The 14,569-nt window shown below is 41.1% G+C and overlaps 5 protein-coding genes across 8 annotated transcripts in view; 4 read left to right on the top strand and 1 right to left on the bottom strand.

Annotated features, from left to right (window-relative positions):
• The first annotated feature begins 1,541 nt into the window (after positions 1–1,541).
• Positions 1,542–2,151, top strand: LOC110176962 (dolichyl-diphosphooligosaccharide--protein glycosyltransferase subunit 4). Its single transcript, XM_020943468.2, has 3 exons — positions 1,542–1,658; positions 1,851–1,968; positions 2,045–2,151. Exons 2-3 carry the CDS (start codon positions 1,868–1,870, stop codon positions 2,064–2,066), a joined length of 123 nt encoding a protein of 40 aa, XP_020799127.1. The 5' UTR covers positions 1,542–1,658; positions 1,851–1,867; the 3' UTR covers positions 2,067–2,151.
• l(2)k10201 (zinc finger protein 511 lethal (2) k10201) lies at positions 2,013–2,956 on the bottom strand. Its single transcript, XM_020943467.2, has one exon. It carries the CDS (start codon positions 2,896–2,898, stop codon positions 2,149–2,151), a length of 750 nt encoding a protein of 249 aa, XP_020799126.2. The 5' UTR covers positions 2,899–2,956; the 3' UTR covers positions 2,013–2,148.
• Positions 2,957–3,143: 187 nt separating this feature from the next.
• Non1 (nucleolar GTP-binding protein 1) lies at positions 3,144–5,554 on the top strand. The gene is made up of 3 exons (XM_020943556.2): positions 3,144–3,333; positions 3,462–3,736; positions 3,796–5,554. Exons 1-3 carry the CDS (start codon positions 3,286–3,288, stop codon positions 5,429–5,431), a joined length of 1,959 nt encoding a protein of 652 aa, XP_020799215.2. The 5' UTR covers positions 3,144–3,285; the 3' UTR covers positions 5,432–5,554.
• A 349-nt stretch (positions 5,555–5,903) lies between these two features.
• Positions 5,904–6,837, top strand: ODA-Dnal1 (Outer dynein arm dynein axonemal light chain 1). Its single transcript, XM_020943618.2, has 3 exons — positions 5,904–6,184; positions 6,250–6,361; positions 6,416–6,837. The coding sequence occupies exons 1-3, from the start codon at positions 6,033–6,035 to the stop codon at positions 6,716–6,718; spliced, it is 567 nt and encodes a 188-aa protein (XP_020799277.1). The 5' UTR covers positions 5,904–6,032; the 3' UTR covers positions 6,719–6,837.
• A 2,306-nt stretch (positions 6,838–9,143) lies between these two features.
• The window catches only part of LOC110177087 (uncharacterized), an 89,820-nt gene continuing 84,394 nt past the window's right edge, over positions 9,144–14,569 (top strand). For 2 of the 4 annotated variants that reach the window (XM_086827167.1, XM_086827165.1), the window contains exon 1: positions 9,196–9,704. The gene's annotated coding sequence lies outside the window, so the exon portion shown is untranslated. Of the gene's footprint in view, positions 9,705–14,569 lie in introns of all 4 variants that reach the window. The other 2 variants (XM_020943614.2, XM_086827166.1) reach the window with 2 other exon arrangements.

Genomic DNA, 14,569 nt, shown 5'->3' with positions numbered 1-14,569 from the left:
GTAATTTAAAATTTATTTGATAATATTTTGAATTTTGAAAGAAATTCAAATTGGCGGGCTACTTTGTCGTGTTGTACGGGATATTTTTAATACGAACATAAACGAACTATGAAAATGGAACCAGATGGGAACCAGCAGAAAACCACTCGCTGAACCAGTCCATGGAACCATGAATCATGGAACCCACACCCTATCGATGAATAGCCCGCCAGAAAATATTCCTATTGACCATTTAAGGAATTGTATAAAATATGCATGCCCCATGAATCGAATTGACATTTCAAGCATTTTGGTAGATGTTTCATCAAAATCCGTTCAGCCGTTCAAGAGAAAGCATCACTTTTTCATTTATTTCCATAAATGTTCCTTCGAAGAATAAATATATCTGGCAACACTGCCTGCCTAAAATGAAGTCAATTTGATTTAAGCTTTATTATAAATCGTATGAAGATCGTATCATTAACGGGATCGCAATTCTGAACATTTTGATATATGTTTCGTCAAAATCCGTTCAGTCGTTCATAAGAAATCCCGACTTTTTATATTTTGCCATGAATGTATGTATGTATGTGTGTATGTTCCAGAGAAGAATATTAAATAAAAGAATGTGATTTAAACTTAATGGACAGACAGACGGACATAGCTAGATCGACTCTGCTGTTGATGCTGATCAAGAATATATATACTTTATATGGTCGGAAATAATTTATTTACTGCGTTTCAAATTTTTGACCTGAAATCATATTACAAACCAAGGGCATTGAAGCACTAGATTCAAAAAGCAAATTTTCGAAATAACATTTAATAGTCTGACCAATAAATGATATCATTATTCTAAGCAATTTGGTTGGGGTTTCATCGAAATCCGTTCAGTCGTTTAGGAGAAATTAATATTTCAACTAATTTATATACTAAGGAGGCATGACTGTGCACCCCTGGTACCCAACTGCAATAAATGAAAAGTGGGGATTTCTCATTAACGACTGAACGGATTTTGATGAAACATAGATCAAAATGTTTAGAACTGCGATGCCGTCTATGGGGCAGTCTTCCTTTTGCATAGGTTTAGCCAAACAGTTTAAACCAATTTTTCTTGTTTTTAGGCAGGCAGGGCTGCGGGATATACTTTTATTTCGCCGGTACATAAATGGAAATAAATGAAAAAGTCGTGATTTCTTTTGAACGACTGAACGGATTTTGATGAAATATGGATCAAAATGCTCAGAACTGTGATGCCGTTTATTGTATTACCTTCCTGTTGCATAGATTTAACCATAAAGCTTAAATCAAATTGACTTAATCTTAGGCAGGCAGTGATGCCGGATATATTTATTCTTCGCTGGTTCAGCGAGTGGTTCTCGACAGGTTCCCATCTGGTTCCATTTTCATATTTCGCGCCTGAGCTATCAGCCCAAATACACCACTCACTGTTATTTTCTCGAAATTTGACGGTTTTTTTTAGCATTTAGAAACTTTATTTTATTTGAATTAGTGCCTTAATTACGAAATAAATTAAAAATTAAAGATCCCCTCCATGTTCCATTTTTCCACTGACATTTAAAATAGTCGATATATCGATAATTTGTGGTATATTTTTATGCCACGGTCACGCTAAAATATTTGTACACAAAAACCGGCTCGTTTTTCGCAGAAAAAAGGTTAATTATTTAAATTAAAGTCAATACAAACTTTATTTGTTACCCGAATACTAAAGCAAAGATGTTACACCACTCCTAGCAACGAGTGCACACCTTGGATGACCGAAAATCGCTAATTTCCGCACCGCACCCATGACGTGTCACATTCGCCCACCAAATTGTTCTAATCAATTATTTGTCGTGTTTTTTCAGAGATTTAAACCCTCGAAATGATCACCGACGTGCAATTGGCCATTTTCTCCAACGTTCTGGGCGTGTTCCTATTCCTGCTGGTTGTGGCCTACCATTATATTAATGCCAATACGGGAAAGTGAGTTAAATCCAACGATAAGAAGAAGAGGACACCCGGCGACATCAACAATAAAATTCAATTATATTATTTTCAGGCCAATCTCCAAGGCAAAATGATCCTCGATGTTTCCGCTAACAAGTTAATGTATAATGATAACAATAATGCTGCTTCATTCGCAAAATAAATAGTTGTGTAAATCTAGTCGAGGATATCGTTAATGGCATCCTTCATGGACTGAACATCCTCGAGGGTTTCCCCGCACTTCTGCTCCTTGGCTTTTGTGTAAAAGGTGCGATGTGTTTGGTGGCCAAAGCTAAAGGCCTTGATGAAGGGAAAAGCTTTAGATTCGGCTACGGGCACCGCCGCCTCGTCCACCTCCATGGAATTGTGTTTGCTCTTGGTCTGCCGCTTCTCTTTGGCCTTGTCCTTGCCCTGATCGAAGCGATAGTTGGCCGGAAACTTGTGTACTGTAATGCAGTGATCCTTGCGGTGCCGGGAAGTATGGAACTTGGTTGAGCACTCCTCCAGGAAGCAGGCGTACATGGGCTTGTCGCCACGATCCACGCTGGCGGCGAAGTAGAAATCATGGGTTTCGGTGATGTGCAAATCCAGTAAGTGCGCCGTGGGCAGCACCCTTCGGCATTCAGCGCAGCTGTAGGACTGCTCCTTGGTCCTGTTTCCGTTTCCTTTCGCCGGAGCATCTTTGGCATCCAAGACGTCATCGAATTCCACCAGAACGCCGAGTTTCTTGAAGGGCGGAATAATCAGCGGTGGCGGATCCGTGGGCTTTATGAATCCCTGCGGCGTTTCACTTAGTATTTGGATAAGCTGATCCCTTGAAAGGAGTATAGGAGAAGACGCAGCATCCATTTTTTTTTGCTCTGAAATTAGTTTTGTTTTGGTTTCTCTTCTTTGCGCTGTTTTTTGGATGTTCACACTGGCTTGCATTTAACGGGAATTACTTAATTTGTTTGATCTTAGCTAAAAAACTATTAAAAAGAAAATAATTATGAAACTGAAATAAAGGAATTTGAATAATGAACAGAAATAATTTCTTATATTTTAAATAAAGTGTAATCAAGACTAAAATGTAACATTAGTAGATACCCATGTATCTGTAGACGTGTAAAATTGTTATCTAGACGTGTATGATGTAAAATGTTAAATAACAGCGAGTTTTTCGAAATATCGATAGTACCGATGTTTAACGATAGCCTCGATGTTGCCATCAACGTTTCCCTTTTTTTCCACCTCTAAAGCAGACCGCGTGTTTTTGCTGTGGATTCTCTCTTTATTTTCTTTTCATCGCGTGGAAAATAAAGAAATCCTGCAAAGATGAGTCTGTACAACTTCAAGAAAATCATGGTGGTTCCGCCGGCCAAGGTAAGTGTCCCCCCGCAATCCGCGTCCAGCGGAGCACCCCGCAAGGGACTGCCCTAACCTCACTGCACAGGTGTTTACCTGGTGCGCAATATGTAAATAATGCGGGATCTTTATCTCTCCTTTTGCAGGACTTTATCGACATTATGCTGTCGAAGACACAGCGTAAGACCCCGACAGTCGTCCACAAAGGTTACAAGATATCCCGAATCCGGGCGTTCTACACCAGGAAGGTCAAGTACACTCAACAGAACTTCCACGACCGCTTGTCGCAGATCATTCAGGATTTCCCCAAGCTGGACGATGTGCATCCCTTTTACGCGGATCTGATGAACGTGCTGTACGACAAGGATCATTACAAGCTGGCGCTGGGTCAGCTGAACACAGCCAGGCATTTGGTGGACAAGTGAGTAGTACAGCCACGTGCAATCTTAAGAAGTCCAGCTAATAATTATGTTTTCTTAGCGTGGCCAAGGACTATGTACGCCTGCTGAAGTACGGCGACTCTCTGTACCGTTGCAAGCAGCTGAAGAAGGCTGCCTTGGGTCGCATGGCCACTATTTTGAAGCGTCAGGCCTCCAACCTCACGTACCTGGAGCAGGTGCGTCAGCATCTGTCACGTCTGCCCACCATCGATCCCTATTCGCGCACCATCATCATCTGCGGCTTCCCCAACGTGGGCAAGTCCTCGTTCATCAACAAGATCACACGTGCCGATGTGGAGGTGCAACCGTATGCTTTCACCACCAAATCCCTGTATGTGGGCCACACAGATTACAAATACCTGCGCTGGCAGGTGATTGACACACCCGGCATCCTGGATCATCCGCTGGAGGAGCGTAATGTGATTGAGATGCAGGCCATTACTGCCTTGGCACATCTGCGTGCCTGTGTCCTGTACTTCATGGACATCTCCGAGCAGTGTGGTCACTCGCTGGAGGAGCAAGTCAAGCTGTTCGAGAGCATTAAACCGCTGTTCACCAACAAGCCCCTGATTCTGGCCATCAACAAGGTTGATATTCTCACACCCGATGATCTGCCAGCTGAGCGAAGGGAGATCATTACCAAGCTGCAAGAGGACAAAAATGTGCCCGTGATGCTAATGTCCACAGTGCAGGAGACTGGCGTGATGGAGGTTAAAACAGAAGCCTGCGAGAGACTGCTTTCGTACCGCGTTGACCAGAAGATGCGCACCAAGAAGGTGGACAACATTTTGAACCGCCTGCACGTGGCCATGCCAGCGCCGCGCGACGAGAAACTCCGTGCTCCCTGCATCCCAGAGCAGGCATTGGCCCGCCTCCAGGAGAATGCCGACAAGGCGGAACGCAAACGCAAGCTGGAGAAGGAGATCGAGGAGGAGATGGGCGATGATTACACGTTGGACCTCAAGAAGAACTACAGCGAGATACCCGAGGAGGAGCGCTACGATGTTATACCCGAGTTCTGGGAGGGTCACAACATTGCCGACTACATCGATGCCGACATCTTCGAGAAGCTGGAAGAGCTGGAGCGCGAGGAGGGTCTGCGGGAGGATAGTGGCATCTACAACGTGCCCGATATGTCCATGGACCAGACACTCAAGGAGATTCGCGAGATGGCCAAGCAGATCCGAGGCAAGCGCTTCGAGTTGCGCGACGAGAAGCGTCTGTCATCCAGGAAGAACAAACCCGTCATTCCGCGTCACAAGCAGCCCAAGGTGCGCGACCGTTCTGTCAACAAACTGGTGCAAACAATGGAGGGTCTGGGTGTGGACATGTCCGGCAGCGAGACGGCCAACTTCACCAAGTCCGTGGTCGATTTGCGTCGTGCCCAGGTGGCCGTTGGCTCCAAAAAACTACCCAAGCAGCCGCTGCTAGACAAGGAGTCCTCTGCGGTCGTGAAGAAGACTGGAATGCCGCTGAAGCGAGCTCCATCGCGCGACACACTGGGTATCAAGAATCTGGCCATTCGCAAGAAGGCACAGATTATGGCCAAGCGGGATATTGCCAAGAAGGTCACCAGGAATACACTCAAGGGAGAGGCAGATCGCTTCATTGGCACCAAGATGCCAAAGCATTTGTATTCGGGCAAGCGTGGAACGGGCAAGACGGATCGCCGTTAAGTTCTGCCGCCTTGGCTGGTTAAGTGATTCTACCTGGTATAATTTAAGCGATGTATCTTTATCCTTCATAAATAGCCTTCTTTAAATACAAAATTTGTATTTTTACAAAACAGAAAAACGAAATATTATAGTGCCTACTTTTTGGGGCTAATGTGGGGAGAATTAAGTAAGTTTTGTTAAAAGGATGTATATGAAGTAATTGATCATTAATTTAGGGGAATCATATATTTTATAATAAATTAATATATTATATATAAGATATAGTCCTTATATAGTCGAAGTATTCGCTATTTTCCCTAATTTTTGTCGCTTTCCCATGCCTCTGCCATTTTAAAGCATTCTTTAGACATTTTCTCGCTCACATTGTATACTATTTATTTATTATTTTATATTCTATTTATTATAGTATGATTTTCCCCTTGAATAACCTATTTATAGTAGAATTTGCTAGAAAACAAAGTTTACCCCAGGCACCATTGTGCATTTTGCTGCCACCTTCGCTGCTGCTTTACCTTGGTAACCAAAAAGTTTGTTTGGTTTTCCGCAAATTTTCTTGCCCGTTGGAAAAGGTGAAAACTTTTCTCGAAGCCTCGCTTGCATCATGTCCAAAGCCACCACAATTAAGGATGCACTAAAGCGTTGGGAGGAGCGGGAGCAGCAGAATTCCCTGACTGCCAAGAACATTGATCTCCAGTTTCAGTGGCCGCCCATCGAGAAAATGGATAGCACTTTGGGCACTCTGGTTCAATGCGAGTGAGAAATTTGAAGAACTTTGTCGAACTTTCGTGTCCAATTAACCCTTTTTACCTTTTTCATAGGAGAATCAGTATGTCCACGAATATGATTGAGAAGATATTTGGTTTATCGGGCATGAAATGCCTCAAGGTATTGTCTTTATCCCGAAACTATATCAAGCAGATATCGGGATTGGTAAGTAGTACTACTATTTCTATATATTATTTTAAATTTATAGAGTATTTTTAGGAAGCTGTGGCCGAAACCCTAGAGGAATTGTGGCTCAGTTACAATCTAATTGAGAAAATCAAAGGTCTAACTGGGCTGAAGTGCCTGAAAGTTTTGTATATTAGCAATAATTTGATCAAGGACTGGTCGGAGTTCAATCGTTTGGCCGAGATTGAGTCCCTTGAGGATTTGGTGGTTGTGGGTAACCCACTTTCCGAGGGTTTGGATGAACCCACCTGGCGGGCGGAGTGCATCAAACGTTTGCCCACCATCCGGAAATTGGACGGAGAACCCGTAGTGCTCAATGAGGAGCCGCAACTTTAAGGGAAAACCTTTTATTAAACAATAAATTAATATTATTATTTATATCTTTAAAATTTGTAGAAATTAAAAGACAAATTTTAAGTTATTAAAATAATTTAAACAATACAAAATATTAAAAACCCGTTCTTTTATACCCTTCTAGGGTATTGTTATTTCAGTCAGAAGCTCGAAAAACATTGAAGGAGTCATTTCCGACCCTATAAATCATATATATTCTTGATCAGCATCAAAAACCGAATCGATCTAGACATGTGGGAAAGAAAAAAAAATTTGACAATTTTTTACCCCCACATTTTGTTATTAAAATTGTCAAAAAATCGGACAAAATTTTTAATTTTTTAAAATTTTATATTTAATATGCAGATTTGTTAAGCTATTAAAAACTAACACAGAACAGCTTTCCGAATGAAAATTAATGCGTTTTTGGCTTAGTTATGGTCGATTATGTATATAGGCCCCTTTAAAATTAGGTTCATCTTTCTTGTTATTAATAATAACAATAATTTTCCTTAAATTGTAATATATTTAGTTAAAAATAATTAAATAATATTAAATTTAAGAGCGAGGCTTAAAAGACTTCCTCCTATTTTCTCTCTAAAAGCGTCTGTTTTCTTTTTTCTATAAACTGAGTTTCCTTTTTAAGCACAAAGTTTACTCTGTTCTTCTATTACACTTTTAATTTCTTGAATTTCTCTCAGTGCTTTTAGATGGACTTGTAAATATTTAACAGAGACGTTGGCCCGAGTGATGCGGCAAAATGCCGAGCCACTGCAGTGTAACTGACCTATTGGCCAAGTTTTGGGGCCGTCACTGTTGTCGCTCTGTTAAACGGGGGCTCTCAAGGCTGTTGTTGCTGCCGCAGTTCTGTTGCTGTGACTGCAAAGTTCATGTTAACAGTTTACCCCCTCTCCCCTCCCCACCCCCACTCGAGCGGCAAACTTTCCCTTTCACTTTCCGTGGCTCGGCAGCAGCAGCAGCTGTTGCGGGTGAGATTGCTGGAAATCGGCGAATATTAATAACGTGTCGCTAGTCCTGGCATCGAATTAAATGGGGGACTTGGGGGGCCCCCAAAGAAGTAATATTCCAAATTAAATGGCGCGTGTTTATGCCGAGGGAAACACGTTGTACGAATGCAATGTAAATGTAGATGTATTCCCTCGACATTAGCCATATATATGTACATATATGTATTACGATTTTACGCTTTTTGGAGGCTGCGCGGGGCGGCCATTTTAGTTAGGCCCAACTTTTGGCAACATGTGTTCTCTTCTCTGTGTGCGTTAACTGTAAAATGTTGCCATAGTTCTGGCTTTAAAAAATATTTATAAAAAGGAAAAAAGAAAAGGCATAAAATCTGGGTAGAAACAGGCAGGGAAAGCGGAAGAGCGCTCGCCTATAATAGCACAACGAAACGCTTAGCATAAAGTAAGAGTTTTCCGCTTGGGCAGCGGAAGCAGAACCATAAAATGTGCTCTCCACAAACAAAACACACTAAAAGCACTTGGAAAAAATAATTAAAACTATTTTGAGGTTAATATTTGCATAAGAAAATCTTAAATTTTATTAAATTTAATTAATTTGTATTAAACATTAACATCATTAAATATTATATAGATAATATAAAAGCCAAATTCCGTTTTAATTTAGTTAATTTTCAAAGATTTTTCAACGTAATTAAACCAATGGTGCGTATACGTAATATTGCTTTTAAGAGTAATATTACGTATACGCAGTGTTGTTTTTTTTAAATCAACATTTCTGTTAACAGGTAATTTTTCTCCATGTACGCACGAAAAACTACAGACTACTTAGCAGCATGGCTCGTAAACAGATGCCCTCGTTTCCCCATCCCCTCGATGTCGCCCACTCAGCCGCACAACCACAGAGCCGCCCACCACCCACCACCCACACACACAGTAACAACACTACACTACTCGAGGCACACACATGCGTAGAACAGCAACAAAGTTGTGATAGAAAACAGATGCTTGAAATATGCAACAGCATATAAATAACAGAATAACAGCTAGCCAGATTGTATAAATGTGATGCAGGTGTCTCTGTTGTTAGCACTGACCTATTCTGTTAGTTAACAGAGACGACACAGCAGCGTCAGCAGCGACCGAGGCAGAGGCCGAGGCAGAGGCACCGCTCACGAGAGAATTCTGTTAACTCTCCTCTCTGGGTGAGAGCAGGTCTGTTAACGAATTTTACTTTACTTGCTTTCAGTCCTCTAATGAAGAATTATTTCTAGAAATTCATTTACAGCAACTTTATCAATTACAATTGGTATAATATTATGATTTGCTTCACGAATTTATGAGAATTCAGCCCCAAAGGCGACCCCTTCTCTCTGTAAACGTGTAAAATACCTCAAATGTCAAAAGCTTTAACATTTTCAAATTTGCCAGTTTTAGCCGGAATCAAGTTAAACCGGCATCTCTCACCTGTTCGACGCCGAGAGTTTTTGCACGCTCTTCATGTTTTCGCCAGCACTGTAACGGTTCATCGGTCGACTGGTGGCAAACGTTGTTCCGGAGCGATCTCGCAAAAATTAAACAAAAACGGGGAAAAAGGAAAATAACCATCGTGAAAAAAGACATCCAGTGCTCGTGTGTGTGTTTGTGCCAGTGTGCCAGTGTCAGTGTCAGTGAGTGTGTGCTAGTGAGCTCATAAAAGATTCAACAGCCTGTCGGGGCTAAAAAATAAATAAAAATAAGAAAAATAACAACGTGGTTTGAGCGGAAAAAGCAACAAAAATGATACATAATTAGCCCAGAAGGAAATAACAAAATAAAATGCTTGTGCAGCGGAGGAAACAACAGTGTTGAAGCAGAACAACAACAAGGTGAGCAACTGCAACAGAATACTAATAGTCAAAGCAAGAAGTACCCAAAAATGGCGGCAGGCAAAGGAATGAATAAGGAACAAATCAAATTTCGGATGAAACGAAAATTAGCAACATAAAAAATTCGACAAGAAAACGGTAAAAGCAAGGCACCCGCCGTTTCCCTTTCACCCACTCTTCCCTATCTCTCTCCAGTTCCCTTGGTGTAGTCCCCAAATGTAACGGTAATAAGCAAGCGTGTTTAACTTTTTGAGCAGCATCTTCGTGTATGTATGTATGTATGTGTATGTGTGTGAGGAGTTTTGCGGCTCCTACTGCTTCTTCATCTTCTTGTGCTTCACTCTCCAGCATTCTGCTTCATCTTTTTTCGTTTGTTTGCTGCGAGACATTTATTTGCTCTTTAACGTTTCAGCAGGACCAGGCCCGTTTTCGTTCCGGTATTATTTCGTTCCCTCTCTACCCCCCTCTGGTTTTGGTCTCAGCTCAGACCACCCGCTTCCTCCCCCTCACACCCGCACTCTGACTCCCACTCTCACTCTCACTGCGAATCTCTTTGCCGCCTCAGCTCCCCCCCTCATTGTGTCTCACTCGCTCTTTTGGGCTCTGGCATGCCGCAAAACAGTTAGTCCAACACTCAAAGTCTCTCGGCCCGTGACTGCCAGCCTGTGTTGGTTCTTGTATGCAGAGCGAATGAGATGGAAAATACAGTTGAACCTTTAAGGGTTTATATTATAATTTAAATTATATTTAATATTTTATTCTGTCACCAAATAATTTGCTATTATTTTTGTATAGTTTACATTTAATAGTATTTAAATTTAATAATTTTTTCTTAATAAATTAAATTAGACTACACAATTTTACACCCTAAATTGAAATTAAAACTGAATTCAGTACTTTATAAATATATTTTAATTGAAATTGAATTGTTTATAAAACCTTTAAAAGAAAATCCTGATTTTGGATGGAGTTAATCTCAAATATCGTTCAAGTAAGGGAAGTTTCACTGTATAATATAAATTCGCCCACACAGGCACCGTGTACATGTACATTCAACAATTTGCTGGCTCCCTATGCCTGAAGATTTTTATTTTTTTCGTCCTTTTTTCGCCCACCACTTGCGGACTGGCAGACTGCTGGACTTCTGGACTGGTGGACTGGCGGCCCGGCGCACTGGCGGACTGCCGGATGATGCTGGGAGCCAACGTCAACAAGTTGAAGCTGTTGCCCAGCTAGCCTCGTTAGTACGAGAGCCAATGTGTGCAACAGTGTGTGTTTTTTGGGTGTGTGTGTGTATGTCTGCGAAGGATCTGGTCTTTGGGGCTGTGCGAGTGGCGCCTCGAAGTATGCCACGAATAAAGATAAATCATAAGCACCAGCAGCAAACCCTGCTAAGTTCATTTTGATGTCGCAAAATGCCGAGAATCGATGCCTTAGTAGCCCGTGTTATTTACTAATTGAAATATTTCTGGTCCAGCATGCTGGACGACCCTTCTGTCTCGCAATTAGCCCTCCCGAAAATATGGGACCTAATTAAAATGAATGCACAATTAATTGTCAGCCGACGGGCCGAGACTATAAACAAAGCCATGTGTGCCGACTGACGGAGCATTTACTCTACATATATATATAAATATACGAACCATATATAAACAGAGTACTGTTGCCAGCATAAACAGCAGCAGCAAATTGTTGGGCTTTTGAAGTGAAATGTGATTAAGGTGTTTATACAAGAGAGATGGAGTGAGGGGGGCGGCACACACAAAAACACACACAATCCAAGGTAGAGAGTGCCAGAATTTACCTTTTGGTTGTGGAGGCCAAAGAATTATATTTACCCATCGATTCGCATTCGACCGAATGGCCTCGATTTTGCCCCCAATTTTTTGTCCCCTTTTTGCTGGCCAAAGATTAAAAGAAAAAACTCGGAAGCTTAAGAGGAATTAGGGGGATAAAAGGAGAAAGTCCGGGAAAATGGTAAATTTCCTTTTTTTCTGCGGCATTTCACGCATTTTTAATTCTCTTATTGGGCCAAGTTAAGAGCCTGCTGACCAAACCCTTCCAAAAGTTTTAACTCAACATATATTGCTATCTGACGCTGACACATCATTAAAACTTTTTTCGGCAGATGCTAGAGTGAAGATAACACCAAAACTGAACAATATAGGATGAGGATGAGCGTAGATAAATTCAAAACAAATCCTTGGGGGCAACTTCTCTGGAAACATCAATCTTTCCAGCTAGAAAAAGAGCTAATGCTGGATGCTGGAGTGATTGGAAGCCAACATGTCGTATTGGTAATATGACAAAAAAAAAAGAGGAAAAACTTGAAACTTTTGGCGATGATGCTTAAGCTTTTTGGCTCGTTCATTATAAGCTGTTCTGTATTTTCCCCACTTTTCTTTTTTGGCAGTTTTTTTTTTTCATGCCGTTTCCTCTGGAATTTTCCTGCTGCTGTGTGTGCGTGCGTGTGTGTGTCTGATGTGTGTATGCATGTGACATGTCTGACGTCTCATTTTCTGCCATATAAACCCGATTCAGCTGGATTTTTGCCTTAATTTGGCATTAGGGCGTTTCAATGGAAACTCATTTGAAACTTTCTTTCGCAAATCTGTGCATAGGCGGCTTCCTGTGTGCACCCAAAAAATAAGATAAAAACAAATCAGAAGCTAAAATATATGTATAAAAAATAAAGGAATATTTATATGCGCATATTCTTGCCGCTGCGTGCGTGTGTGCTTGTCTGCGCCTGACCGAGCAGCACTGTGCCTCAATATTATTTTGGCCCTGTGTGAGAATACGGCAGATGTTTGTCCAGGCAAAGGCAATATATGTATATATACAGATGTTGTGCTTGGGAGAGTAGCATGTATTTGGCAACAGCGGGCTAAATAATACATACAAATCTGTATATGGGCTTACGCGTATTGGCCAAAACTTCTTTCACGCACGAACAAAGGCGGACGCAGGACGCAGGACGTAGGACTCCTTAATCATCGATATACACAATGTCGCGGCTACCAAGCCTTTGGGCCAAATTAAATATGCTTCATGCTTCATGCTTTATGGTTTATACCAACCTGGTTTTGACCTGCCTGCCACTGCTGACCGATTTTTGAACAATAAATCGGCATTGACATTTTGATCCACATTTTGCATACACGCATACTCGGGGTGCCTAATTGATGAGGCAACCTCTGTGGATACCTTATGCAGGATACTGGCCCATAAATCATGAGCAAATCATTGCATATTCAATGCAAATTACGGCAGCCTAATAAATTGTCTCTGACCTCCTGAATTAAATTGAAAAAATATATATAGTGAGAGAGAGAAAGAGAGAAAAAAGGCAAAAAGCAAGAGTAGTCAGAAATTGTGCCGCATTAAATTAGCCAACAATTCTGCGGCTTCCATTCGGTTTTTGTGGGTTGGCCTTGGCTCGGCCCCGGCTCTTGTCTTTGGACAACTATTTTCCGTAATTCCATTTGCTCCAAGCAGGTTGGCAGCAGACAAAACGCAATTAGCATTAACAAGGAAACCCTTGAAGCCAACCCTCCTGCTCTACCCTACCCTACCCTCTCTCCCCTCTCTCCCCTCTACCCTCTCCCCCTTCTAAGCTGGCAAAAACAATTTAGCAGCCACAATTAAAGCAAACATTTGCTCGGAACAGGAACCGCAATGAGTAGTGTAGCATTGAAATGCTCAAAAACTAACACGATTTAAATTCCGCTTAAGCTCGAGCTCGATATTTGAATAGTAAAGCGGTATGGAAATTCCAATTAAACTAAATCAACATCAGCAATTTGCATTTGATAAAGTCAAATAGAAAATTTAATAAAACGATGCTAGGAATTATTTAAAATTGAAGAGTGTTTGCTGTAAAAGGATAAAGGACAAAGTTGGGTGTCAAAATGGTCATGAATTTGATTAAATAAAAGTGTGTATTACTTAAACTAAGCCCTTGTTTAAACTTACATCTTTTAAGAAGGGAATTAAATAAAAAGCATTGCTGGGAAAATTAATTATTGAGTTCATTATACAAACTTAAATAAATAATTTAACCAAACTTAAAAGCTAAATATTTTATAAGTGATTCAAAGCCAAAACTAAAACCAAATTCCAAACAATAAAACTTTGATTAATTGTTAAAGTTGAGTCTAGCCTAAGGAGTATTTCATTCCTGAGCTTGACAGGCACATTAAATGTGAATGAATCCTATTTCTCTATTTAGTTTTTGTCAGTAAAACTTTTGCGAGCATCTGCTGAATCTTAAATAAGTTCAGACTTGACCCAATTCTTGGAGGCTGGTCTTAATCAGTCGGCGAGCTAAGTGCTAAATGAAGGCGAAACAGTCAAGATGGCTTTGGGGCATTGAGAATTCACAAAGACGGTCAAACAAGGTGGGGGAGAAGTTCCCAAAAGGTGTCTGACAGGTCACGAAATTTCAGGCAGGTGGAAAATGCAACTGTTGCACCGGCGAACCTCGGCAAAGTAATTGTCGACCGTGCGCATAAGTGCCTGCAGCGTATACATATTTGTATGTGTGTGCAGCTGGCTCTTCGTGTACCTTCACAAATGTTGCTCATACGCCGCGTGGTACGCCAACAATATCTCATGCAAGCAAAACGAGGCGACAACAAACCACAAATTGACATAGCTGTGTGAAAGGATAAAAGGAGAGGAGGAGAGAGAAGGGTGGGGGAGGTCGAAAGCTATGCACTGAGATTAATATTTAAAGGCAAGACATTTGGCATATAAATTTAACGTTAAGTTGGGCATAAACAGAAATGGTTGTTAATAATCTTTAATGCTCCGGTTAACCTCAGTATGGGGGTTATATGTCTTGTAAAATTCAAGATTTCTACTCAAATTTATTAGCATTCATTTTAATTGGAACGTTAACGTAATGGAAATGATTTCTTCAGTTAAAATTTAGTGGTATTTTGGTACAGTTTAAGAGGAAATTGAATAATTTTAAAAAGATATTTAACGAGAGATTTAAG

Source organism: Drosophila serrata, unplaced genomic scaffold (genome assembly GCF_035046125.1).
Source record: "Drosophila serrata isolate PLE 108 unplaced genomic scaffold, ASM3504612v1 contig_165, whole genome shotgun sequence".
In the NCBI taxonomy this organism is placed as follows: Eukaryota; Metazoa; Arthropoda; class Insecta; order Diptera; family Drosophilidae; genus Drosophila; species Drosophila serrata.
The sequence above is the reverse complement of the archived record's forward strand: the minus strand, read 5'-3'. Positions and strand labels throughout refer to the sequence as shown.